We start from the raw sequence: 26,276 nt of genomic DNA, 5'->3' as shown, positions 1-26,276 counted from the left end.
CAATACAAATACAATATACCCCTACTCTCCTCATCCCTATTCCCTTTTTACCTTTTATGCTATATCCAAATCTAACTCTCTTTTTTCTCTTTCATAAATTATAATACTTTTTCGATTGAGGTTCGAGATTCAAATCTTCGTGTTTTAATGTGTTGTATGACCAAAAATATTTACTTCAATTCTCATTACCTTTAAAATATGTTAGAACGTACCGATTTTACTTTAAAAAGATAGTTCGGTACATGCATCTTGAGATACATTTTACTTTATGTATCCTATCAAATTGTCTAATCGTAGTTTCTAATGTATCTGGTGAATTCTTCTTACTTTTTTTTTTTTTTTAATTATACGTTTTAGATTTTTTTGTGTGTATCAGATAGAAAGTGTCAAGTATGTCTCTTTTATTTTTGGATATTCCACTCAAATAATAATAAGGAGAATGATACATGTAGAAAATTTTACTTACTGAAATATCATAGATTTTCTCTTGTTGTATACTTTTGAATTGTGTTGATATGTTCTTTTCAAGATATATGAGTTTTTTTTTTTCTTTTCTTTTTACTTGTGAAGTGAGATCGGCTATTGACTTTTGAGAGGTAATTAGAGCATCATCTACTAGCAAATTGGGTAGATTAAGAATTTGCTAAATTTAATATAAGTTGTGAAAACTCCAAACGTAACAAAAAATTTCAACCCTACCTTTTTCTTTCAATTCAATAATAATCTTCTATCGTCAAATTTCCATATCATACATATATACATATATATTCCAATTCTAATTACACCAGAATGTGTCAAGACAAGTTCATTTTTGGTCTCAACCTACATATTCTACTTTTTTTTTCAGTCAAATAATAATAACAACAATAATTGTAAGCATACCAGTAGAAATTTATCTGTATGATCTGAAATATTGGTTTGCTCCTTTCAAGCTATATGACATTTTTTTTCAACTATGGAGTGAGTTCAAACTATTGATCTTCGACAGGAGAGTGCCTCGTCTACTATATATAGATGGTATAGGCTTTGAATTTGTTAATCTTATTAGCTACACAAACCAAATACAAGTTTGTAAAACTAATTTTAAAAACTTAACCAACATGAACTTTTCAAACCTAATTTTTTTTTTCATTCAACAATTATGAGGTGAAAGATTAAACTTTTATTGAACTGTACCTACGTTAACCTTAAAGTTAGTAAACTGTAATGAAAATTACAAACCGAACCAACGAGATTACCTTTTTCGAAATATAACACTGAATAAAGAATAAATAAATGAAGGGTCCCTTGGAATTAAAATCTTGGAGCTTGGTAGGGTGGTGGAAAGACTCTTGTCTCTATCTAATTTTTATTATTTATTATTTTAATTTTAATTTCCTTAGGTGGAGAATTAAAAAATGGTGTGGTGGATTAGAATTATCATGCATAAAAAAAATGAAATTATTTTCATATATGGTAAAAAGACTTAAATGGACGGTAGAGAATTTAATAAATTTTACTATATTGGTAAATAGCTTCAATTTTGGATAATTATAATGGCGGGCAATTTTATGAATAATTAATTAATTAAGTATATAACAACATTTTAAAAAAAATTGCAGATATAGTCAAGTCAATTAATGTTAAACTTTTATTGCTAATAAACTCTTATGATTTATTAGCGAAAGATCAATATTTGCGACATAGTCCATCAGTAATAGACTCATATCGTTGATAGATTTTGATATATTTTGTTATATTTGTAAATTTTTAAAATATTGTTATAATATTTAATTATTTTGAATCTAGCTAGCTTCTATATTTTGAACTGTTCCTTCAAAAAAAATTTTTTGTTGTATTTGAAAATATCATATAGGTTAAAGGGAAATTTGCATGAATAACACAAAAATTGGGCACAAAATACCCATTGAACCGATTTATGAAAACAAATTAAATGCCAAATAGCATTATGTTGACATCACTAGGAAGGGAAGTTACAAATTTGTGCTTTCTTTTTTCTCTAGTGTGATTTCCTTTTCTTATCAGATTCCAACGTGATTTCCTTCTTTTTCTCCGACGAATTTCCACCCAACGAGCAAGGTTCTATTCCATGGTTTCGATGATTGTCATTTGTTCTACTCCTTAGCATGATCTAGCCCAAATTGGTGACCTTCCTCTATTCCATACCCAAATATGGTCGAAATCAGCGACCTCCTTTATTCCATACTTAGATCTAGCAAAAATTGACGGCCCTCCTCCATTCCATTCTCCGGGAGACGGAGACCAAGACAGACTTTATTGTGTTTAATGGTATTTCCAAATAGATCATCATGAAGAAAGAGATTGAGAGACGAGACAATAGTATTTGATAAAAAAAAATGAGAGAAAGATGAGTTTCTTCCACGTTCACAAGTTTATTTTGGTAATTTCATCCAAACTTAACGTCAGGAAACAGTCATATGATATTTTCCTAAAATTCAAATCACATTGTCCAAAAAATGAGTCATCTATACAAATCTCCCAAAACCAAACCTATTTTAGTTCCAAAAGGTTTATTTTTTTCTTTAACTTTAACAAAGTTCCAAAAGGTTAAAACAACTAAACAAGTAACAAAAACAACTTTCCCTTTTTTTCTCCATAGCCATTGAATTTTACAGCCCACATAGATTAAAGTGCCAATTCAAGCACCAAACTCCTTTTAGTTCCAAAAGGTTAAAACAAGTAAACAACAACAAATACTTCCATTTTTTCTCCATAGCCATTGAATTTTACAGCCTACTCTTTCCTTCTAAGCATTTGTAGGGTCCCCTTCCCTCGTAGGGATCTTTATTTTCAAACAAAATAAAAAATGAAAAAAACTTCCTCTGTTCTCTCTCTCTCCCTCTCCCTCTCCCTCTCACTCTCTCTCCTCCCACACGCGGTGGTTCAGAGGTCTATATATATGACACTCACTTGCTTTTGGGTACCCATAAATCCAACCAAAACCTCCATACATTAAAGAGAAAGCTCCATTTCTTTCTCTTTCTTCAGACCTTCATTCCAGCTTCAATGGCGTTAGCCATGGTGATTCTTGCTCTGTTTTTACTCCTCCTTTTTTGCTCTGCTTTACTCCGATGGAATGAAGTTCGATACAGCAAAAAAGGGTTGCCTCCCGGTACAATGGGATGGCCTATTTTTGGTGAAACCACTGAGTTTCTTAAACAAGGTCCAAATTTTATGAAATCTCAAAGAGCAAGGTACTAATTAATTTCACTCTGTTTTTCTTTTCTTTTTCTTTTTTCTGGTTTTTTGAGTTTTTGGATTTGTTTTAATCATTGCTTTGGTTCTTTTTTTTTTTTCACAAAAGGTATGGGAGCATTTTCAAGTCGCATATTTTGGGGTGTCCTACGATTGTTTCTATGGATCCAGAAGTGAATCGATATGTTTTAATGAATGAATCAAAAGGGCTTGTTCCTGGTTACCCTCAATCCATGCTTGATATACTCGGAAAATGCAATATCGCCGCCGTACACGGCAGCGCTCATAAGCTTATGAGAGGTGCTCTGCTTGCTATTGTTAGTCCCACCATGATTAAAGATCGTCTTCTTCCTAAACTTGATGAGTTTATGCGATCCCATTTGAGTAATTGGGATAATCAAATCATTGATATACAAGAAAAAACCAAAGAGGTGAACTTTTATTTTTGTAAAAAATTTGCTAATTTCACTCTCTTTACACTCAATTCTTACCCTTCTCTGTTTTTTTTTTTTTTCTTCTTTCTTTCTCTTCAGATGGCTCTCCGGTCATCTATGAAGCAGATTGCCGGATTCGAATCCGGTCCGTTATCGGAATCTTTCACCCCCGAGTTCTTTAAGTTAGTCCTCGGCACTCTCTCGCTCCCTATCGATCTTCCCGGCACGAATTACCGCCGAGGAATTCAGGTAAAACTCTAGTTCTAACATGGCATCAGAGCATGTTATCTCTGGTTTAGTTGAATTTCAACAGTAAACAAGTGGTTTTCTTTGTGATTTTTCAGGCGAGGAAGAACATTATAAAACTATTGGAACAGCTGATTAAAGAGAGAAGAGATTCAAAGATTCAAAAAAATGACATGCTTGGTTATTTTATGAGTGAAGAAAACAAATATAAACTAAATGATGAAGAGATTATTGATCAAATCATTACTGTTTTGTATTCTGGCTATGAAACTGTTTCAACAACTTCAATGATGGCTGTAAAGTTCCTCCATGATCATCCCAAAGTTCTTCAGCAACTAAGAGTGAGTATTAAAACAAGAAATAAAGAAAGATTTACAACTTTTTTGCGTTGGAAATTTGAAAAAGCTATTGGGGTTTTTTATTTATTTATTTTTATTGATTTCTAAGTTGGAGATTCGAAATTTTCAGGAAGAACATTTAGCAATAAGAGAGAAGAAGAAAAATCCTGAGGACCCCATTGATTGGGATGATCTTAAAGCAATGAAATTCACTCGTGCGGTATGATTTTTATGTTTTTACTGTTGTTTTTTTTAATAGTTCTTTGATGGGTTTTTCTTAAAAAATCATAAAGATTCTAACTTTACACTGTTTTTTCCTTTAGGTGATATTTGAAACATCAAGGTTGGCTACTATTGTTAATGGGGTTTTGAGGAAAACTACAAAAGATATGGAATTAAATGGTGAGTTTATGACTACTTTATTGTATAAAAATTAAGAATAAAATTTGGGGTTTTCTTATCAACTTGTATTAGATTAGAAAAAACATCACTTTTAAGACATCATTATGTCCAAAATTGTGTGTTTTTTTTAACAAATACCCTTACACATCCTTCCTTATTTAAAAAATGTCTATATTTTCAAAAGTTGCAATATTGATCTAATCAGATTATTAAAATTTTGACGGGTGTTAGAATGAGTGAAAAATCAAGAAGGAAACGAAAATGGAATCTTGTAACGAAAAGCCGGTAGAAAAGAGAGTTTTAATTGAAAACTGTTATAATACAATGAGTTTAATATTACAAATCTAACTTAAAATGTTGGATCTAAAACTTATTTCATTATGTTTAACCAAACAACATAAAAGTTTAGTTTAGGTATAAGATTGCAAAGTTTTGAAAGTACCAAACAAGTTTTTGTTTTTGAGTTATTTAGGGGCTCAAGATCTTGTTTTTGCAGTTACCAAAATTCATCTCCCTTTTCTTCACTTTGGTCCACTTTTTCTTTCTCTCTCTGTTCTGTTTTTTTCTTTTTCTTTTGTGGGTCAGACTTAGATAAGGCTCATAAAGAATGACAGATCTTCTTCACTTCTTTCATTACAACAATGTGCTGAGATCAAACCAAAAAGTTGGCAAAAAAATAAAAAAAGTTTCAATCTTTAACCTTTTTTCTCTTCTTCTTCTTTGCTTTTTTATAGGCTTTCTAATTCCAAAAGGATGGAGGATTTATGTGTATACAAGAGAGATAAACTATGACCCTTTTCTTTATTCTGAACCATTCACCTTCAACCCTTGGAGATGGCTGGTGGGTCTCTCTCTCTCTCTCTCTCTCTCTCTCTCTAACCCTTTTTTCTCTCTCTTACCCTTTATTGTAAAGTGACCATTTTGCCCTTGTTTAAATTTTTCAGGACAACAACTTAGAGTCCAATAATTACTTCTTCATCTTTGGTGGTGGAACTAGACTTTGTCCTGGCAAAGAATTGGGAATTACTGAGATTTCTACTTTTTTACATTACTTTGTAACTAAATACAGGTAACTCTCTCTTTCTATTTATTTAATGTGCTTAAGGGCAATACTTAATTGCATCTTGACATCATGAGATGTATAAAGATAGATAGATCTTACCCAAGATGGACTTAAGTAGTGTCTTTTGGAATAGAAACTGAGATCAAAGATTGAAACTTTTTCTGTTTTTGTTTTGTTTTGCAGATGGGAAGAAGTTGGAGGAGATAAGCTCTTGAAATTTCCAAGAGTGGAAGCACCGAGTGGGTTCCACATTAGGGTTTCATCTTACTGACTGAATTAAACTAATAATATTTATTAAAAGAAAAAAAAAGAAAAAAAAAATGTAAGAGTAGTGTGAAGAATTTGATGTACAGTTGGAGATATGATGGTATTATAGGTACTGTCAATGTTAGAGAAATATATGGGAGAGAATGTACAATAACATTCTAACACATTGACCTTTAGGGACAAAAGGAATGAAATTGAATTTTCAACTCTTTTTCTTCCCTTTAAAGAACTTTACCTTTCCAACCTTTCAATTTGGGCTTTTAGCTCAACAAATCCAACCTACACCCACTCAAAAGCCTACTGCTATTGCTCTTTATTGTATCGAATTTCTACCAAACTTGAGCTATAGATGGATCAACTTAAGCATTAGAAGGTCTGTGGTATATAATATATGAATAACAACCCTATTGATGTGTACATGATCATTGTACTTGCTTGCTCAATAATAAGATAACGCACATTACAACTATTATTGGAGACCTTTAGAAAGTGATGGAGAAAGGAATGATTAAATGATAAGAAAACATTCTCAAGGTTTAAACATGTTTGACAATGATCATACGGTATACGGTGCTCTTCCCTAGCATTGCTATGCACTCAATTCAAAGACCAAGAGGATATTAACATCAAGTGCTTATCTTGTTGCATCAATGTTTTTCTTACAAAGTTCAAATTATTTTTAGAAATCAAACTTGCCTCTTAAAAGGTCTAAAAATAAGTGATACCAACAAACATTTGTCCGTTTTCTTGTCGATATAATCAGCATAAATATTTCAAGGATCTATTTAAATTGATTTTTTTGGTTTTTTATTTCTCATGCATGTGTTTACATTTCTTTCGATTCCAATTCAATTAATCCTAAAAAAAATACATGCATGCATGCATAATATTAAGAATTTACAAATTTACAAATCATTCTCTATAGTTGGCATTTGAAAAACATTGTGTTAAGACTTCCCTACAATTGAACGAAGCTAGCAAATAATAAAGTTGAAACACAATCGATAGATAAACAGAATTTGAGCAGTGAAAACCTCTTTCAGTACAATCGGATGACTAGTAAGAGATGATAATCGTTGTCGAGCTAAATTCACATTAACCACCATTTTTCCAAACTTCTCTTAAATCATGAAATAGCAATCGACATTGAAAAAGCTAATCAAAACACAGTAGATTTGTACATGTGATTAAAAAATTGATCTTATAGTTAATATATTCTTAAACTAGGCATTTGTTAATTCCACCAACTACAGATTATACCAAACACAAAAATATAAGAAAGAACTAATTTGTATAACTCATTTCTCTGCATAAACCAGATATAAATTACACCACTCTGAAGTTGTCAATCCAAAGCTTAGGAAACTAAGACTTAAAAAATTTGCAAGCAATGTTTTGCCTTAATATGTCTAACGAACTCGACTTTTATGGAGAAGATGGCTCAATTTAAAAAAATAAGCTCTCCATTGAAGAGGAAATAAGGATAACCAACCAGAAACATCTAATTGTAGGGATGGAGAGGGAAAGACTTCTTGTACTGTTGTACATTCACTGGAAATCTTGATCTTTCTCTTGACAAAAATCTGAACATCCTAAAGACGAACAAAAATGATATATATTTTGAAAGAAAGCCTTCCTCAATATTAAACAAAAATTTGCTACTTCTGTAGAAGTGTTCCCAAACAAGAATATTTTAAGTGGAGGATCAAAAAGTAATACTGCATAACTTAGAAGCATAAAAGAAAATATAAGATAAAAGAAATTTTTTTACTGGTTGGGAGCTGGTTCTTCTTCTACCTTGGGACGTTTCGCGTTAGGCTCTTCGGAATCCGTATGGCTGAGAGCTCCATTTACTGCCTCTGCACCAAGTAGAGAGATGTGTTTACTAGTGATTTGACGACCTGCTCTGAGCTTGGGGCCCCAATGTCTTTCAGGATTTGGAAGGAAGCGTGCAATTTTCTTTGCTTGTGCCTTGCTAAGAGATGCTACAGCTCTAGCAAAATTAGCCTGCCAAGAAGAATATTAGAATCGGCAAAAGTACATCAGCCACAGGCTGTTCAGTTTTTGGTACATTTCTTAAGGGTAACTCAAAATTTAGCTCATGGAAATAATGATATGTTTGACAGAGGAAAACAAAGGACAAAAACATTGCAACTGAACCAACAGTTGGAACTACAAAATGGAACTTACTTCAAGAACTGGTTCCTTGGCAAGAATGATACTTCCTGGCTGATCTTCTGGTTGAGCTTTAACTGGGTGGTTTTTTACCTACATAAAAAAGGATCTATGAAATCACGATATACAAGCAAGACTAAGGACTGAGGACTAACAAAGCTCTACAGTTCCACGTGGGGTAACAAGGCTATAATATACAAAGTATAAATAAAGAGGTTATTTGACCCACTAACTTCTTAAATTGACGTAAACAATTCAATTTCAATTATACTATTGAAATTTGCATATTTATTGAGTAGTTCTATCTTTCCGTACTTTTCTACTTTTCACATTTATCGAGGAACTCAATCTTACAACTCTAAACCCCAAACACAAACTTATTAACACTAACATATTAACTCCACTCAATGGCCTATTTGGCCCCCATAAAGTCATTCAATCAAGTAAATAATGAAATTTTTTATTCAGACTGCCTTACCCAGCAACGCATTATATCCCAAATAACATCCATGGGAGCATCTGATTTCAGACCTAATGGATTCACATGGGTGCCCGATATGCGATATCCTGCATTAATCACTGCCGAACGGAAATTTACAGCTGAAGGAGATGTGCACTTCAATGTTGCACAGAGGTTGTGTAGACTCAAAAATAAAGGAACGTCATTCAGCTCCTGCACAGGATAAATTCATCTAAGTCAATAAATGCAACGTGCAAAGAAAAAGACTCTCAGCATTCAGCACATAACAGACAGATGAATAAGAGTGTACTTGACATGACTCTTCACCATGGGATGCCAGTGAACTATTCACATGTTGTACTTAATTCTTCACAAGTTAGAAAATAAACCAATCTGGGAATTATTCCCATGTACTACCTAATTTATAAAGTGGAAAGAAATATATATATCTATATTCACTTTTCTTTTGAAAGCACAAAATTATTGAACCTTTTTCTTAAAGGCTACATCACAATATTATGTATTTGGTTTTTTTTGTACAACTATGAGGACGGGGATTGAACCTTCGACCTCCAAGGAGGAAAGTTATGTCAATTAGAACTACTTTTGAGTTACAATCACATTAGCTATTGAACCCTTTTTTACACTATGGTTGAGATGAAAAGATCTCAGAATAAATCCCTTGGGAAGGCTGGCCAATGGAGTACCAGGGAATTGGAGATGACTCCAGAATGAAATATGCCGAGTTATCTTGAATATTGCAACATACATACTTTATCTTTATAACTTTCACAATTCTTATGGAGAAAAGAATTTTCCGATTGGCCAGAAAGATAACTATCCTCGAAACTACACTTAATCTTCTAAAGATATCTATGAGTTCATCTTCTGGTTCGTAATTTGATTTTCAACAATTGGAAGGTCCTTATTTATTAGTCTTTCTTGGGGAGAGCCAAAAAAATCTTCTGGTTTCTAATTTATCATAATGAATTTTCTGATTAGCCAAACTGACTACAATTTCAAACTTTTTGTTTCATTTTTTCTATTAGGGAAATTAGGTAATGGCCAAAATTACAAAGTAGTCCTGACAAGAATAACCAACAGCATGATTCCAATGGCCTAATATCATACTAACAGTTCAATATGGAGCTGTAATGCCAGACACAAATAAAACGCACCTCTGAAATTGTTGTCAATACAGCAGATATACGATCATATGCAGGATAAGAGTCCTTCATAGACTTCACATCTGCTAGCATGGAAGTAACCCATTCTTGATCATGGATAGGAGCAGACCAGATAGGCCCACCCATGTTGAATTTCTTCCCGCAATCACTGCACTCTTGAGCAACAGAAGGACCAAAACCAGGTAAATACCTGACGCTGTTGTTCTGAAAGAAAAAGAATAGGGGGCACATCAAGAAAGAAACCATACAAATTCACATTATAGAGAAATAAATTACTACTTCAAACTAGAATTAACTTCCAACCAGAAGTAAACATATCATATAAAGAGCATAGAAGCATCAGTAGATATTGTGGTACAGGATCAATAGGCAACATTGGCAACATATTTTTTTCTTTCCTTCAAGGAGAAACTAAGTGTTACATATCGAGGAAGAAAAGGGATAATAAGAAATCCATCCTAGTACACGGAAAAGAAGCAAGCCTTCAGTCTGCTTAGATAAAGGCGAGGAAGACGTGGGCAAGTTGGTGCATTTTAATAAGTCCCTTTGTGCTCATAGTTCAGAACTTTGGAATAATTTCTTATCACCAAAAGTTAAGGCCTATTATAGTAATTTACTTTCTGTGTTCTCCACTTTTGGCTGTCTGTTCCCTTTTCGTGGGATGTTTGTTTTAATCTCGTTCAAATCAATAAAAACTAGTTGTTTAAACAGGAGGGGGGGAAGAGAATGTATAAATAAGCAGGAAAAACTGACACCAGTTGGAGAAATTACATGGGACAGTAAAAATAAACTCAATTATGCAATTAACCAGCTATAATGTATACCTTGGAGACACTTCTGCCAATCTGCTGGAGATGGAAAGAATCACAACCAGTGCACTGATAAACATATGAGAGCTTAAGGGGAGTATTTTTCATTGCACTTGCAGAACTGCAATAAATTATTTTACAATCTTTATACAAATATTTATAACACAAAAAAAGTAGTATAATATAGCTAAGCTAACCATTAAATTCAAAGGCCAAGGCAACTCACGTATAAACACGAACAAAAACCCGGACATAGAAGTCCATCTGAACAGATAGCACTGGAACAATATACCTCTTGTATCTATTAGCATGGCTCTACAAAGAATTTAGAACAAAAGTAATGCATAAGAGGCCACTTCTGCTCGTTAGTGAGACCAAAAATTTGAAGTATGTTATCTTTCAGTTAAAGAGGCACTATATGACCCTGCGTGTGTGTTAAGATAAGAATGATCTTGTACAGCAAGTTTAAACCAATAAGGAAAAAACAGAAAGGCGGTAAAATAACTCATCAAGAAAACCTTTGGAACACAAAGGAGATAGGTATACCTCAATGCAGGCAAGGAGGATTCTTAAAGCCATTTCGTGGCAATATTTCCCTCTCAAAGGATAGGAGCCATATCTGAATCAATCAGAGCAATTTTTAGGGCACATAATCTATGGGAACATTAAAAAAATGATAGCTGGGGATTGCAAAAAACTTTACTTTGAGTAGCAAACTTCTCCATTTCCCCCACAAAGCACTGCCATATCAGTTGCTGTACACATCAGCATGCCACCATCTACGACTGATTGAACAGCAGAGTCCAAGAAAATAGAAGGTGAACCATAAGGATCCAAATCAACCTGAAACAATTCAGTTGCAAAAAACTTTCAATTGTGTATTAACATCAGTACTCATACCATATGGTATACATCATCATCATCATCATCATCATCATCATCATCTCATCATTATTATTGTTATTGTTGTTGTTGTTGTTATATGGTTATTGTTACTATTGAAGAGAAACATTCAATTAGAATTTCAATGGTGAAATTACAAAAGGCCAACAAGCGGCTATTCATGATTATTCACGTGGTTACAAATCTAAACTATAACAAGGAAAAAGAAAATGCATCTCAATGGTTAATTCCCTATATGTAATTTCAGAAGAGCCAACTAACCTACATATCTGAATTAGTGTGTGCATACCATATCAAATTCTTTTGGGTGAGTGAGCATATAAACACGAGCATCAGTAAGATGTGATTCCACTTTTGTACATGCTACTGAACCATTAAACTTGATGTTTCTCTGACAAGCTTCGACAGATGCTGTTTAAAGGGAAAAAAAACTTATCATTAACAGATTCAGTTAGTTATTGATAACTGAAAAGGAACAATTAAATAGCAAATCAATGTAGATAAGACCTTATTGTAAGATTAGTAAAATGTATAACTTCTCTTTCAAAGGTTCCATTAGCAGTCCATTAATACATGTCTCCAGAAGATGAATACATAAGTATATATAGATAAAAGGGGAAAGAATTATCAACACAAACTTCCTCTGCTTGTACAAGGCAAAGCTGCCTTTAATATTACAGTGTCAACCAAAGGTGGTGTTCCTGGTTCCACTTATTAAATACCTTCTAAAAGTGGAGCATGTAATGATCAGTGACCACTTTGAGCTCTTTGTGGTCATACGAAGTGAGTGCATAGATTTTATCCATTGACAATTCTTATAAACTTCAAACTTGTTGCAAGATTCTTTTTTCCTTCTTTATTTTCTTTTAGACAATAAAAGTTTTATTCCACAAAAAGAAAAAAGAAGATAAGATATCCCTCACCCATAAGTTGACCATTATTTAAGATAGTTATTTACATTACTAACCAAATTGTCACCCCTCCCCCTCTTGAAGAATGGCCAAGTTAACATATTAGCGAAAGAGATTTTTCTTCTTCTTCTTTCTTTCTTTTTTTTTTTTTTTTTTTTTTTTTTTTTTTTTTTTTTTTTTTTTTTTTTTGTTATGAGGCAGAAGAGAACTTTTTGGTAGAACCAATAATTAAAAAGTTACCTTTATCATTGTCTAGCGCCACAACTTGACCAACTCCCTCTACTTCACGAGCATATCTTAAGGCTCTTAGCCCAGAAGCTGACAAGGCCTTCAAATTCAAACAGGAATTAGTCAGTTAGTGAATGGATAAACATATCACCATAACTCATACCAAACATCCCAAAAGAGAAGAAAACACCAACAAAATTTTAGAAGCACAGTATAACATCGGAGTCATGAAACCCCATGACAATATGTTGAACTAAATTCTAATATGTTAGAACAAGGACACATTCAATAATGAACATGGGATGTACACTCTATTAAGAACAACTTCATCTAATATAATTGTATATTTGACAAATCTACATAAATTTCACATAGACTTCAAGCCTCTTGGTCTATCCACTGTTAATAAATTGTTACAGAACTTCATGTGGACCATCCCTAGAAGGTTGTAAGAATACTGACTCACAAGGGCGTACTTATATTATCATAAGAGAATTAAACAAGCAAACCACCACTTCAAGAATGTGGACACTCTCCACTCTGTGATACACTCACCACAGTATATTACACAAAAACATAACATAAACCCAAACAAACAAGAAAACATAAAATATAAACAGCAACCAACACACACCCCAAAGGTGGTTGCCATCAAAACAAACTTATTTACAATTGGGGGTGTCACAAAGGTCCTTCCCAGTAGCAGTATCAGTTCAGAATTCTGGTTGCCTTTGTAGGGGGAAAGACAGATTATAGAATATAAGACTCTACAACTCAAGGTGGTTAATAAACCAGGCATGGACGTATTCCTAATTTGAAATGTATAAACTTTAGACTTTATTGGAAGATAAACTAAGAATTAACTTTGTACATCACATAATAAAACGCCAATGAGATTAAAACAACCTCAAGAACTCTAATTGGCTTGGGACCTCTTTGTTCTTTTCCCTCCACGATCTCTTTTTGTTCTTCTGACAACATTGGACTTCCGCATTCAGTTGATGGTTTTTCATGAGCATCACAATCTGTATGGCACTTTTCTTCATTTGTTGCAGATCCATTAAATGCTTCTTCCGTAGCAGTTTCAGAACCATTATTTTCAGAAAGCTTCTGCCCTGATTTTGATCTTTTTGATAGTTTTGCTTCATGCTCCTGTTTGCGTTTTGCTATAAATGACCTAAGGACAGCAATGGATATATCTCTGTTGTTAACCTGAGCATTACAGAGGCAAGATTCGACCATGAGGAAAACTTGAAGCCAGTATGGACCCAAAAAACCCCAAAAAAATGAAAATCCAACAACCAATAATTCTATGATTATATTAGAAATTAAAAAAAAAGTAGGTAATAATTCCCAGATACTCTTAATAACCAACGGGACTCTACTTGGACTTCAAACAAATTATGTAGTAAAAGAAGTGCAGTGAGAAGAAGATGATAGATTGCCATCATGATGTGTATAATACATGGAAAAATATCTTTAATTTAGCATACGGCATTATACTTTGCTGACCTGAATAAATTACGTATCTTATTTCCTCCATCAAATATCAATCATTTAAATATGCTAGCATGCCCTGATTTTGATCTTCTTCCCCATGAAGCTTAAGTTGGGTTTTAAATATTTCCCCTATCAACAACTTACGCGTAGCTTCATATGCTGGAAACAATCATATGCAAATCCATCGTAACTTTTGACTGACCAATTAATTTTTAACTAAGAACAATGCCTAAACTCCAAAACCCCCAGAAAATCCATTATTCAAATAAACAAGGCACCTGGGTCTTATTGAAAAAGACTTCATTTTTCGCGTGCATAAGAATCTCAGCCTCTCCCTCCTTGATGATGGTGAATTCGCTAAGATCTGTCGTCATTACTGCAATCCTCACATGCAAAAAAAGAAGAAAATTTTGAAAGAAAAAAAAAAAGCAGATTCTGGGATTCTTCCTTCTTCTGCTCCTTGGCTTGTTTCAAGGGTCAAAGCAGAATCCACAACCCTAAAAAATCTCAATGCCTCCGAATCTTCAGCTCCCAATACTTCGTAAAGCTTGAACAAACAGAGCAAACAGTTGAATAAAACCAACCACTAAGTAGTAACCAACCCTTAATGAATTGTAATACAGCGGAACCCTATTGCCACTCAATAGCTGCAGCAGCAGCAGCTTCACAATCGAAAGCTCCCTTAAATTCTGTGCACGATTCAAGACAAAAGTAAAATAAAATAAAATAAAATAAAAATTCGATCTTTTTTGGCTTAAACCCTAATCTCCAATCCACGGCTTGAGGCTGAGGTTTTTGCGCCAACTTATAATTTTTAAGTTTTCTATAAAAATACTTCATAGCTCCTCAATTTTTTTATTAAATTATAGGTTTTACATTTAAAATTTATTTAAGGATGTTTAAACCTTGAATCTTGATAATAGATATTCAATCACATTGCATGACTATACGTTATTTGATGAAAAAATAGTTCAAGTTTTATATTCAATATACACGATAATTTGAAGGTTAAAAGTCTTACAATAAGACAAAATATATTCGTTTTGACCTTTGGACATGATATCATATATTCATTCCAATGTTATTTTCATTCAATTATGTCTATTTTTTGTAGGATCATTCGGTATTTCTTTACTTTTTATCAATGGATTACGTAATTAGTTTATTATGACATTATTATCAACGTTATAGTATACTTCCATTAAACTACTCATTTTTTTTCTTGCAATCTATATGTATCGATACAAAATTTTTTGATGAAAATGAAACTTTCCTTGAAAACTTGTTGAGTTAAAAGAAGTAAAAAATGATGTAATAAACTTATTTTACTTCATAAGAATCAGAAGAATTGTACAAAAAAAAACTACTTTAATGGCCCAAAACCACAAATAATCCAATCTTTTAAAAAATGTCAAATTACTCCTTCTAATGTCATGACTTCGCAATGTCATTCCTTTCTTTCTCTCCCTCTCTTTTTTCTTCCATTGTGCATCACCTTCTTCTCCTTTGTGTGTCTTCTTTTTCTTATTTGACACAAAAAGTTCACACGAGCAACTCCAACTTCAGCGAGGATGAGCAAGAGAAAGAAGAGTGGTTTTTTTAGTGAAGGAAGAAAGAGAAAGAGGGAGAACGAGAGAGAGAGAGTGAGAAATATATAGATCGGAGTATACTTGTATATGAGTGAGAAAAAAGAAGAGAAAGAGTGAGAGAGAAAGCGATAACAAGACCGAGAGCAAGGACGAGATGCTTTTTCACTTACGCGCTTACCCGAATTTGACACCAACAAAGGGCCCTTTGACATTTTTTATCCAATTTTTAGGTTATTTATGTACAAATTTTCCATAAAAATTCAATATCAGTATCCTTACGTAATCTCAAATTCATTCATTTAAGAAAGATTTTACATCTATCACAATTATTCCATCGTATAATTCATATCTTTATGATAACAAATCTTTGTCCAATTAAAGGTTTAGCAACTATACCTAAAACCACATATTCTATAACCATATTTTATCTAGCACACTTTATATTAACATTTTTTAACGCTATTAAATCGTAAAAAAAGATGTCATCATTATTAGTTGAAACTATGAAATTATGTATGCATCTTCAAATATTGGTTTTACTTTTTAGTTCCTTTTTACTTTTTTACCAAATTAGTACCATTATATGTTGAACCTAACCAACTAAGTTTATATTGTTTTGAATCTAAATGGGAAAGTTACTCAAATAAAACAAAGATCTAAAAGGGATATTTTTGTTTGGTATTCCCTTAAAATTCCTAACATAAAGTACTTGATTGCTTATTAATGGGACGGTCACATTGGAATGATAAGCATTTTGAATACTTTTCGATTCAAACTATATCATTTACTTGTCTGTTTTTATTGTTCCATTCATTTCCTAAAGTATATTATTCATTTCTATGCATCAACTTTATACCAACCCTATTATATATATATAAATAATAACAATTTTGAAAATTTATGAGGGAAAATTGTTAAAATATGAATTATCCAACAAATTAGGAAGAGCAGTAATCAATATTTCGAAGGAAGTCCATCTATATGTTTGATCATCTTCAAACTAAATTGATGTTAGTCAATGTTAGTCGATGTATGTATGCATGTATAACAAGCTTGAGACACACAAAATTTGTAGTTGTGTGATTAACAAAGGAGAAATCTTAGATTGCTTTTTTACGATGTAGATTCCGCAAAGAGTGTGTAAAATATTGAATTTCATTACCATAACATGAAGATCTATTCAAAAGGGTGTAGAGAATGAGGGAATCGGTCTATGCTGAAAGGGAATGAATGTCAACCTCAAGGACTATAGAGATGGCTTCATCGAAGATCATATAGACTCAAGAACTTCAATATAATCCATGAAAGATTGGATCTTCTTCAAAAACATCAAAGTTTCGCCATTGAAATCACACACCACAACTCATAAAACCACACATCACTATTTTTTTTCAAATGATGCTTGAATTTACTTTGAAGGAACCCCCAAGAAAGGGAGATACCCATATAACAGAAGAAAAAGAAGGATTCTAGTTTATCTACCCACAAACAAAAGGTTGATTTGTTACAGAAAGATTCTACCATGGAAATGGTTTTCCAATCGATTGGATCTTATTAAGTTAAAAGTGGTTACAAAATGGCTAAATCAGTTATTCTAGCTAGCTCATTCATCCTCCCTCTAACATGTGGAACATTGTAGTCTTTAGCCATTCTACAAAATTAATATATATATATACATACATATATATAAGCAAAGACTACCAACTTGCTAAATCTCGCAAGTGGGAAGCGTATTAAAATATGCTCTCCATATATATATATATGTCATCAAGATTGTGAAACCAATATTTATGTTATGTGATATTGTAATGGAAGCAAATCCTCAATTGATCTTTTTGGACTTCAGTCGACTCCTTTTTTTATCAGCATTATACTGCTTACTTCTCTTACTTTATACAATAAACACGATACTTACACTTATTAAATTTTCAATTTACCACCCCAAAATTGTTTGGTGTTTGATTCAATTATATTCTCTATATCAAATGGTTATTTCTCTGGTTTTCTTTGTATGAAAAACACACCCTATATTATGACCTACACACATCTTTTCAAAAGAACCTTACCAAAAACAAATAACAAAGGGTCACTCACTACCACTCATATTATTTCAAATGATCCCCAAAAATTCTCTCACTTTACCTATATATATAAATGAATATATCTTACTACAAACAAAAAGAAAAGGTTGTTTCTCTATTCAACACACAATTGAAAGGCCAGGTGTTAGGTAGGCTAAGTAATGGACTTTTGGCCTTTTTGTTAAGAATATTTAATGTGCACCAATTGACATAATTAGTACCCTAAGAACTAGAACTTTCTTTTGTGCATATAAAATAAGGTTCTTTAATTTCTTGAAAAAGAAAGAATCTTGAGGGAATGTGTATCAAAACCAAATAACATATGTATATATATATACATATATAACATTTGGTGAAATTCTATTGGATTGAAAGCTGTTTTCATTGAAACATCAACAACCCACTTTGCCTATTTTGTGGTTGAATTCAAACTAATTAAAGATGGATTTGTGCTGTCATTTACCTTTCCTTTTTCCTTTTTTAATGACACCCATAAAGTACAATCATTTAAATTTAGTGACTTTATTAGCAAAATTAAGCTCACATTAATTTCAAGAGAGAATGTAATGTCTCTCCCCTTTTCAATTATGTGGGAATGTGTGAATGAATTTGCATTTATATTTGTTTGTGGCTTCCCTTGAAAATTTGGGTATAAGATTCTATATGATTTTGCAATCCAATTGATAGTACATACCTTAACCCTTTTTTTTCCTTCCTAAGCATAGAAGGAGACGGATGTTATTGTGACGAGACAAATTTACATTAAAACTATTATTATGACAAAATTTCTCTCGTATGATATTGAATTTATCTAAAAATATTACTTAATATAGGAATTTATTTTCAACATCATTCATATACTAACACAAAATATAAGAAAAATAGCAAAGTCATACACATTTATGATATATTTTTTAACGTGTTAAATTGCACAATAGACTTGAAAAATTAAACTTAGATCAAACATATATAAGTTATAGTACCTCTCTTGATATATATTTAAGTGATCTTCCATGTGTGGATAATATAAGGATTTTCCTTAGGATGATGTGTCTTTACTTACACCATCATAATCATTTTCTTTATACTAATTTAAAATTAACTGAAGTGTGATATATATATAGATAGATTTAGAAAACACACAAGGAACCTACACACATGTTAGATTCTAATTGGAGGATAAAAAAGGATAGATAGATAATATAATACATATTGTATAGACTAGCTAGGGAAAGGAGAAGAATGACAAATTTGTATTATATTAAAACTGCTCTTAATTAAAACTATATATGAAATGGCATCACACCAATAATAAAAGAAGTGAGTGGTGATGAGATCATAATTATTAAACAGATATGGAAAGGCATAATCAATGGAAGGGATTGGATATTATGAATTGGATATATATAAATAGAAGTTGAATGCAAGAAGAAGACACATATGAATAAAAATGGATGGAAAAGAAGAGCAAGAATGGAGGAAGGGACCTTGGACTGTTGAGGAAGACAAGTTGTTGTGTGAATATGTGAAGGTTCATGGGGAAGGAAGATGGAGTTCTGTTGCCAAAGGTTCAGGTAAAACTTTATTTTTCTTTTTTCGTTTCATCCGACCTTTCAACTTTTAGGAAAGAAGAAGATCGTGTCAATTAGTAATGTGTTGAATTTAAGTTGTTCACGTTTTTGGTGTTTTCCGATTATGATTTGAACCAAATGCATTTTTTTATTTTCCTTTTGTTTGGTTTGGTTTGGAATTTTATCTTATAACGTTTTGGTTGTTTGTGTTAAATTAGGAGATTTTTGTTTTATATCGTTACAATTTGTCTTAATTAGTTGAACTATATGCAATTATAATGGAGTACTAGATTGAGAAGTATAATAAAGTTGTCTTATATGCATACCGTAATCTATATGCTTAGATTAGGTGAAATTTACATATAATATTGTAAAGTAATTTGTCTTTTGTCGTTATTTTTACAGGATTGAATAGGACGGGAAAAAGTTGTAGATTGAGATGGGTGAATTATCTTAGACCAGGTCTTAAGAGAGGTCATCTCACTCCTCAAGAGGAAGGCATTATCATCGAACTTCATGCTCTCTGGGGTAACAAGTAAAGTATCTCTCTCCGTACCTATCTCAAATTTCTTAAATAATCATTTAGTTTTCTTTTAAAAAATTAGGTAATTTATAAACATTACTTCCAATTACAAGTTTCACAACTTAGCTTATGTAAGAACTAGTTTTTGTATTTGAATTTCACGTTTCTCAAAAAAAATATAAAATCTATACATCAGTAAAGAAAACTAGAAACAAAAAACAAAATCGTTCAAAAACAAGATCTATACGTTGACAATATTTGGTCGATTGATTTTTAAATATCCTTTGCAGATGGTCAACCATAGCAAAATATTTACCAGGAAGAACCGACAACGAAATAAAAAACTATTGGAGAACTCATTTTAAGAAGATGAAGCCAAGAAGGAAGTCTCAAATTATTGTCCCAAAAACAGACAACAAAACATTGCCACCAATTAGTAGATGTGAAGAACATGTGATGGAGCTCATGAAACCATATGACAGTGATGACTTAGGCATGGTTTTTACAGATCCAACAGCCATGGAAGATCATGAGCAAACCTACTACTTGTCAAAGGTGTATCAAGATTTAACAAATTGGACGGTGGAGTCGGTCGCCGTCGCAGCTGTGGTGGCGGAGCAGGAGGAGGAGAGTTTATGGGATGGCCTTTGGGAGGTTCCAGAGAATGATATCATGTGAGAAAGTATTGTTGGGAGAATAATAAAATTGTTTGAAATGTGTTTTTTGCAAAAAAAGAAGAATGGCCCATGCAGGTCTCGAACCTGCGACCTTCGCGTTATTAGCACGACGCTCTAACCAACTGAGCTAATAGGCCATTTGGTAACAAAAAATCTATTTGTTATAAATATTCCTTTCAAGTTTTTACAAAATTCTCTCCAGTTGGTTGGAAAATATTACCTATTCTACGTTAAAAATAGCAATGAGAGAAAAAAATTTAACTTCCTTTGCTAAATTTTTCGATGTATACGTTCCTTTCATGTCTTTTCTTTTTTCTTTTTTAATTAGTCATATTCTCATTTTACGATAAAATCTTTTGACAATTCTCATTTTTTTTTCTCACAACCTCTCCTACTTTTTTGTACCTCAAATAAAGAAATAGTAAATCGAAATTCAAAATAGTTTGTACACCATTTTTAACAAATACATATTTTCTCATACAGTAACTAACATTTTCAAGTTATAGATACTTATACTTCGTGCATTTTCTTTTTATTAGAGTGTCAGAAAAGTCTTTCAAATGAAAATAAAAATCATTAGAGAAATGGTCTATTATGGATATAAACATAAACACAACATAGTGTACATGTTTGCTATTAAGAATATGGCTGGGTTATTATTAACCCTGACCTGAGAAATGGTCAATGTGACCACATAAGTGTTTGATGATACAGATCAAGTACACGATGGCCAAATGCTCATCAGATCCTAAAAGAGTAAAATAAACAAGTTCATCATCACATACAATTATATATACCACCTACATTTAATCCTTTCAATGTTTCTACCCTGATGCAGAAGAACGAAAGATTAATACAGACTTGACAGAATATATATGAAGACTGCTATACACTTTGTTGTCTTCTTCCTCTTTTTTTTTTTCGTTTTTTCTCTTTCTCATTTCTTTCAATCGCTGGTTTCACCTTCTTCAAATTCACAATGGCCATCAAGTCGAGACTCCCTGCATGCAAAAAGTGAGGATGAAGACATACATTCTTGATTGCAAATATAAACTAGGATATACATGGAAGTGCAAAACCTCAAACGTCCACAAAGACGTGCTAAAGCATCTGATCCCGTCCTGGATGCGACATCTTCTATTTCAGAAGCATTCTGCAAGTTAACGGTGTCAGCAAGCCTGAACTCACAAAGCTCCTTCAAGGAACAAGCATCTGTTAGGACAGCTGAATGTCCACCACCAGCTGCTAGTTTTCGCACTTCCCCTACACACCTGAAACTTATCAAATTTTGTAAATATATGTATACACCATTATGAACCCGAAAATACAATATGCCGAACAACCGAATACGCACCAGTCAACAGGAGATGGATACCAAGCATATGTAGACTTCTCGTTAGCTGCCTGACCATAGCTATTGTAACCCCATCCATGGATTCTTCCGTCCTTTGTTGAAACAAGAGTGTGCGAATGTCCACAAGCAACGTGTTGCACACCATCTGAGACAACCACTACAGGTAGATTTCGAAGAAACGTCTCGGAGTCACCCACAATACATGAAAAAAACCCTGTCTGGGGCCCAACACCTAATTGTCCTACTTGACCGCCACCCCATGCGTATAAAGACCCACCTTGAGTAATGGCACAAGTGTGTACTCCGCCACAAGCAATATCCTTCACACATATTCCCTCAAGAGCAACAACTCTCCTCGGTATCAACTCTTTGTCTGCAGACTGAAGCGAACAATGACCAAGTTGACCCATACTACCTAGTCCCCATGTATAGCTGTAAGGTACAAAGAAAAAGTTTCAAACCGAGCTTTTGTGGAGGCAAAACTATAATTAATCATGCATGTCTTATCTAATAAGAACTCGATGACGCCCATCCCGACCTACAAGTAGTTAAATAGGCGTTGTAGTTCCTCGACAAAGAGTGTTTGGTAGCTTAATTCCTTTCCTTATCTCTTAACTCTCAATCAGAATTTTCTTTTGTAAACTAACTCGCACAACAGAATTGCATGCATGAAACTCCAGGCCTGCAAACTTTCGTACTCCCAAGTAAAAAATCCAATGACGCCATAAATTGAGATTACAAGTCTATGATGTACGAAAGAAAACAAAAGAGTTCAGAGAAAGTATATGTAAATGGCAGACACTCATGTAAGCATTAACACAAAATTTGAAACACAGTAAAATTTTATATAAGAGCAAGAACTTCACATGATGGTCAAGCAATGGAAGGGGTGTCGGCTACATAAAGTGGAGATCATCCAAGTTAATCTCCCTTATATAGAAATCCTATTAAAAGATCCCAAACCTTGAGATCGATGTGTTCTGTGGATAACCACAGACCACAAACTTAAATATAAAAACTTATTTTCCAGTTATATTTAGTCCTTTGGATCACTTACACCTCGCCGTTTTCAGATATAGCTGCAGAATGGTACTCCCCACATGACATCTTAGTAATCTTTACAAGCTCAGGGGCCTCATCAAGGAACTTTGCATAAGCATTTATAATGCGAGCTCCTTGTAGACCTTCGGAAGTAACACCCCTGCCTAGCTGACCATACTCATTGTAGCCTGGTCAACCAGAATAGGGATCATATTATTATTGAGGTGGCAGGAAACTAGATAAAAACTTAAGGTTCTCTCCAACTTCCAACTCAGTAAGGATAGATTCCCAACATACTAGCGAAATGTATATGAAATCAATTTCACTAAAAAAATTCTTCAACTCAGAAAGCAATTTCAATAAAACTTTCAACTACTAATATGAATGGATTAAATAAATCTAGATGAACTCACCCCAAGCTTGCAATTGGCCATCATCAGACAATGCCACCACATGAACTGCCCCACAGGACACTTGACGAATAATCTACACCAAATAGACGATCCTTAGGTACTTGCTTTAAGGACTAATAATTGCAGTTCTTATTCTATTGCCTCATAAATTTATATCACGTTAACATAATCACCTAATAGATTTTAACATGTCAATATATAAGTTAATTCAAAATTAAATTCTATATCAGCCAGATACCGCTCTATTTTCTCACAATACTCTCTTGAATGAACTAATTGAAGCGAAGGATCTAAGGATAGTGTAAAAATTTATGGAAAAAATAAGGTAGTCTTTGCAAGAGTCAGACCTCTAAGTGAAGTCCCCCTTGACATGAAGGGGGGTTAAAATGATGGATTCCCAAGTCACCTCTCACATAGAGGGAGATGCAAAAATGTATCGGGATAGTAACGACCAACGTGGGATCTTGTGACAGACTAAATACATTGTATTTTTAATTCTATGCACATCATGGCAGCATCAGAAAGGGAGTAGAAAAAGGAGAAGCGGAAAAGAATAAAAAAAAAAGTTATATGAAGCAATAACAATTTCATTGATAGGATGAAATTAGGAAAGGATGTGTCAATAAGATTACAAAAAGATCTTCCATAGAGCAACAAGAGAAATTAAATTTTAAACCATAATAACAGACGGAGACCAATTTACACTAAGGGTGAGCCATATTGGTAACGAAAAAAGTAAAGAAAAAATATAGTATTTTTAAAAACTTTTAATAGATAAAAGATAGAATTATAACATGCACCAACTACATGATTGAAATATACCGTTTGTGGTGTGAAGGCTCCCCAAAATAAGCGTGGAGAATTGGATCCCTGTGATAAGAGAGGAGCAGCTGAAAATGAAGAGAAGTTTGAAAAAGAACATCAACATTTAAAATAAATATATTAAAACCTGATTTTGTCCCCAAATCCAGAGTCGACTAGTTGAAAGGGTGCCATCGTTCTCACGAGGTGCAGCAATAGCAGCAGTACAACGTGCTCCACAGGAAACAGACTTCACAAACTCGCCCTGCAATTGATTCACTTTCTTTGGAAGTTTGCTCTTTTCCTCTGTTCCATCACCCAGTTGGCCAAAATCGTTTGCACCTGATCATTTCATTAGATAAAGACTGAATGTCAAAATTGATGCTTTCATCGAGATCAAATTTAAATTGCAATGTAATTTTCTTCAGCACGTGGACATGCACTGCAGGGGAAAAGGAAAACACAAAGATTCTTCAAATAGAAGGTTCATTCATACAAAGAAGTGTGGGACAGTCTCCCATGGCCCCAATACACAAGTCCTACACCATTCTCATCTAATATTACAACAATTTATTGATCTGAAACTTTAACAGCAGATGAATCACAGTCAAAGGTAACGCAATTAATCAAACTCGAGAAGCAACAAACACTAACTGATACCATCTAAATTATGATCCATATGCCATTGTTTCAATTTTATGAATGGTCCGAGCCTGAGGATTACTAAGATTTCCAGAAAACTGATTGAGAGGGGGTATTCAAACATAGATCTCATTTCATTTTTTTTCTGAGACCATGATACACATCTGAATTACAAAAATCAATTAGATTAATTCTCTTTATAAACAAAAAAATAATAATAATAATAACTTTTTTCTAAGCAATTATGGGAATGGAAACTATACTGTGAAGGTTATCCTCTAAAACAATTTCTACGTTTTCGAACCCATTTCAACAGGAATCCAAAAAACATGGAAAAGAAGCCAAATTTTGAGCTTTAAATGAAGAACAAACTCGTTTCAAAACATCTCAAAATAACAAAAAATCAGGCTATCAGAAACATAGAGCAAGAATAAGGCCAAACCCCAAGTAAAAAGTGACCCATCAGAAGCCACAGCTGCCGTATGTTCACGACCACAAGCAATATCCAACCAGCGAGAATTAATTTCGCCTGGGCATCCAAAAAGATCAGGATGGAGTTGCCTGGGAACCCTTAATTGATGATCCTTCCCCTTTCGACCCGTTTGACCCGATTGGTTATAACCCCAAACATAAATCGCACTCTTTCTTGGCAAGCTTACGTTCTGGGTCATCCCAAAAATATCGTCAATGTCCATTTCTTGCCCCTAAAAATTTCCACCAAATAAAAGCTTCCCTTGTAATTTCTAGAACTCAAATTCAATCGATCGAGCAAAAAATGAAAAAAAGAAGAAAAAAAAGATTCAGAAATACTTAATTGCAATGGAAAAGGGAGAATCAATACCGTAAGGTTGATGGATTCAGATAGTGAAAAGACGATGGGAAAATTGAAAGAAAAAGGGAGTACCCGAGGAAAAGAATCAGCGAAGAAAGTTTTTGAAATGGAAAGAAAGATGCAAGAAAAGGAAACAAATGGCTGCAAGAAGACACAGCCATCGCCGTTTTCTGTTGTTCCGCGAAAGTTGGAGATGGGCCGAGCTGCTAATGGGCCTGGCCCATATCTTTACCCTCTCTTTCAGGCCTCTTGAAGATGAATCTTAGGAGGATTTTTTTGGAATTATTTATTAAAACATAGGAAAAATTTAAATTTCATCCCAAATAAATATTAACAAAATCCCTGGTAGATATTAACAAAACATTATCTATATCTATACATACTCATTAAATTATATATATATATATATATTAAAATCGATTGTTTTACGATATAATATAAATGTTAATGTACACTCATGTCGGTATGAGATTCTAATGATGTACGAAAATATCAATCGTGATAGATTAATACCAAGAGTACAATACAACAATGTGGAAGATGCATCTACTAAAAACCCAAATTTCCTACGACTTGGCAAGCAGAGATATGCTCAATTAATTGTGACATCCAG

The 26,276-nt window shown here is 33.2% G+C and overlaps 4 protein-coding genes and 1 non-coding gene across 7 annotated transcripts; 2 read left to right on the top strand and 3 right to left on the bottom strand.

Moving 5' to 3' along the window:
• The first annotated feature begins 2,824 nt into the window (after window positions 1-2,824).
• Window positions 2,825-6,172, top strand: LOC103498545 (cytochrome P450 85A-like). Its single transcript, XM_008461175.3, has 9 exons — window positions 2,825-3,215; window positions 3,326-3,647; window positions 3,750-3,899; window positions 3,995-4,237; window positions 4,365-4,454; window positions 4,558-4,636; window positions 5,371-5,477; window positions 5,581-5,705; window positions 5,883-6,172. The coding sequence occupies exons 1-9, from the start codon at window positions 3,028-3,030 to the stop codon at window positions 5,968-5,970; spliced, it is 1,392 nt and encodes a 463-aa protein (XP_008459397.1). The 5' UTR covers window positions 2,825-3,027; the 3' UTR covers window positions 5,971-6,172.
• Window positions 6,173-7,559: 1,387 nt separating this feature from the next.
• On the bottom strand, window positions 7,560-14,928 carry LOC103498546 (probable tRNA (guanine(26)-N(2))-dimethyltransferase 2). 2 transcript variants are annotated; one of them, XM_008461176.3, is made up of 12 exons: window positions 14,418-14,928; window positions 13,546-13,851; window positions 12,652-12,739; window positions 11,790-11,911; window positions 11,301-11,440; window positions 11,144-11,216; window positions 10,824-10,912; window positions 10,613-10,718; window positions 9,780-9,992; window positions 8,620-8,814; window positions 8,157-8,234; window positions 7,560-7,973 (listed from the first exon to the last, which is right to left on the bottom strand). In XM_008461176.3, the coding sequence occupies exons 1-12, from the start codon at window positions 14,511-14,513 to the stop codon at window positions 7,734-7,736; spliced, it is 1,746 nt and encodes a 581-aa protein (XP_008459398.2). In that variant the 5' UTR covers window positions 14,514-14,928; the 3' UTR covers window positions 7,560-7,733. The 2 variants fall into 2 exon arrangements, with proteins under 2 accessions (XP_008459398.2, XP_050946155.1); XM_051090198.1 differs by having other exon boundaries at window positions 13,546-13,816.
• A 4,325-nt stretch (window positions 14,929-19,253) lies between these two features.
• On the top strand, window positions 19,254-20,709 carry LOC103498747 (transcription factor MYB114-like; the record flags this gene model as incomplete). Its single annotated transcript, XM_008461483.3, has 3 exons — window positions 19,254-19,383; window positions 19,786-19,915; window positions 20,194-20,709. Coding segments are annotated over 3 exons (648 nt in total), but the record flags the coding sequence as incomplete, so codon positions are not given.
• On the bottom strand, window positions 20,644-20,717 carry TRNAI-AAU (transfer RNA isoleucine (anticodon AAU)). The gene has a single exon. It is a non-coding gene; the product is annotated as a tRNA-Ile (tRNA).
• A 464-nt stretch (window positions 20,718-21,181) lies between these two features.
• LOC103498547 (ultraviolet-B receptor UVR8) lies at window positions 21,182-25,829 on the bottom strand. Of its 2 annotated transcripts, none has more exons than XM_008461178.3 (9): window positions 25,673-25,828; window positions 25,274-25,535; window positions 24,338-24,531; window positions 24,211-24,258; window positions 23,389-23,461; window positions 22,992-23,163; window positions 21,935-22,366; window positions 21,660-21,851; window positions 21,182-21,581 (listed from the first exon to the last, which is right to left on the bottom strand). In XM_008461178.3, the coding sequence occupies exons 2-9, from the start codon at window positions 25,524-25,526 to the stop codon at window positions 21,527-21,529; spliced, it is 1,419 nt and encodes a 472-aa protein (XP_008459400.1). In that variant the 5' UTR covers window positions 25,527-25,535; window positions 25,673-25,828; the 3' UTR covers window positions 21,182-21,526. The 2 variants fall into 2 exon arrangements, 1 of the variants encoding a protein (XP_008459400.1); XR_007823660.1 differs by having other exon boundaries at window positions 21,341-21,581; window positions 21,660-21,843; window positions 25,673-25,829.
• Window positions 25,830-26,276: the final 447 nt, after the last annotated feature.

The sequence above is a fragment of the Cucumis melo genome, chromosome 9, assembly GCF_025177605.1.
Source record: "Cucumis melo cultivar AY chromosome 9, USDA_Cmelo_AY_1.0, whole genome shotgun sequence".
In the NCBI taxonomy this organism is placed as follows: domain Eukaryota; kingdom Viridiplantae; phylum Streptophyta; class Magnoliopsida; order Cucurbitales; family Cucurbitaceae; genus Cucumis; species Cucumis melo.
The sequence above is the reverse complement of the archived record's forward strand: the minus strand, read 5'-3'. Positions and strand labels throughout refer to the sequence as shown.

Excerpts from the sequence above, each read along its gene's own strand:
- LOC103498545 (XM_008461175.3), top strand. The coding sequence starts at position 3,028 with ATGGCGTTAGCCATGGTGATTCTTGCTCTGTTTTTACTCCTCCTTTTT. Across the intron at positions 4,455-4,557 it reads CAATGAAATTCACTCGTGCG|GTGATATTTGAAACATCAAG; the intron begins GTATGATTTTTA and ends TTTTTCCTTTAG. Across the intron at positions 5,478-5,580 it reads TCAACCCTTGGAGATGGCTG|GACAACAACTTAGAGTCCAA; the intron begins GTGGGTCTCTCT and ends TAAATTTTTCAG.
- LOC103498546 (XM_008461176.3), bottom strand. The coding sequence starts at position 14,513 with ATGACGACAGATCTTAGCGAATTCACCATCATCAAGGAGGGAGAGGCT. Across the intron at positions 13,852-14,417 it reads TCTTTTTCAATAAGACCCAG|GTTAACAACAGAGATATATC; the intron begins GTGCCTTGTTTA and ends TGTAATGCTCAG. Across the intron at positions 9,993-10,612 it reads TTGGCAGAAGTGTCTCCAAG|AACAACAGCGTCAGGTATTT; the intron begins GTATACATTATA and ends TTTTTCTTTCAG.
- LOC103498547 (XM_008461178.3), bottom strand. The coding sequence starts at position 25,526 with ATGGACATTGACGATATTTTTGGGATGACCCAGAACGTAAGCTTGCCA. Across the intron at positions 24,532-25,273 it reads TGGGTCACTTTTTACTTGGG|GTGCAAACGATTTTGGCCAA; the intron begins GTTTGGCCTTAT and ends TGAAATGATCAG. Across the intron at positions 23,462-24,210 it reads GAGCCTTCACACCACAAACG|ATTATTCGTCAAGTGTCCTG; the intron begins GTATATTTCAAT and ends TATTTGGTGTAG.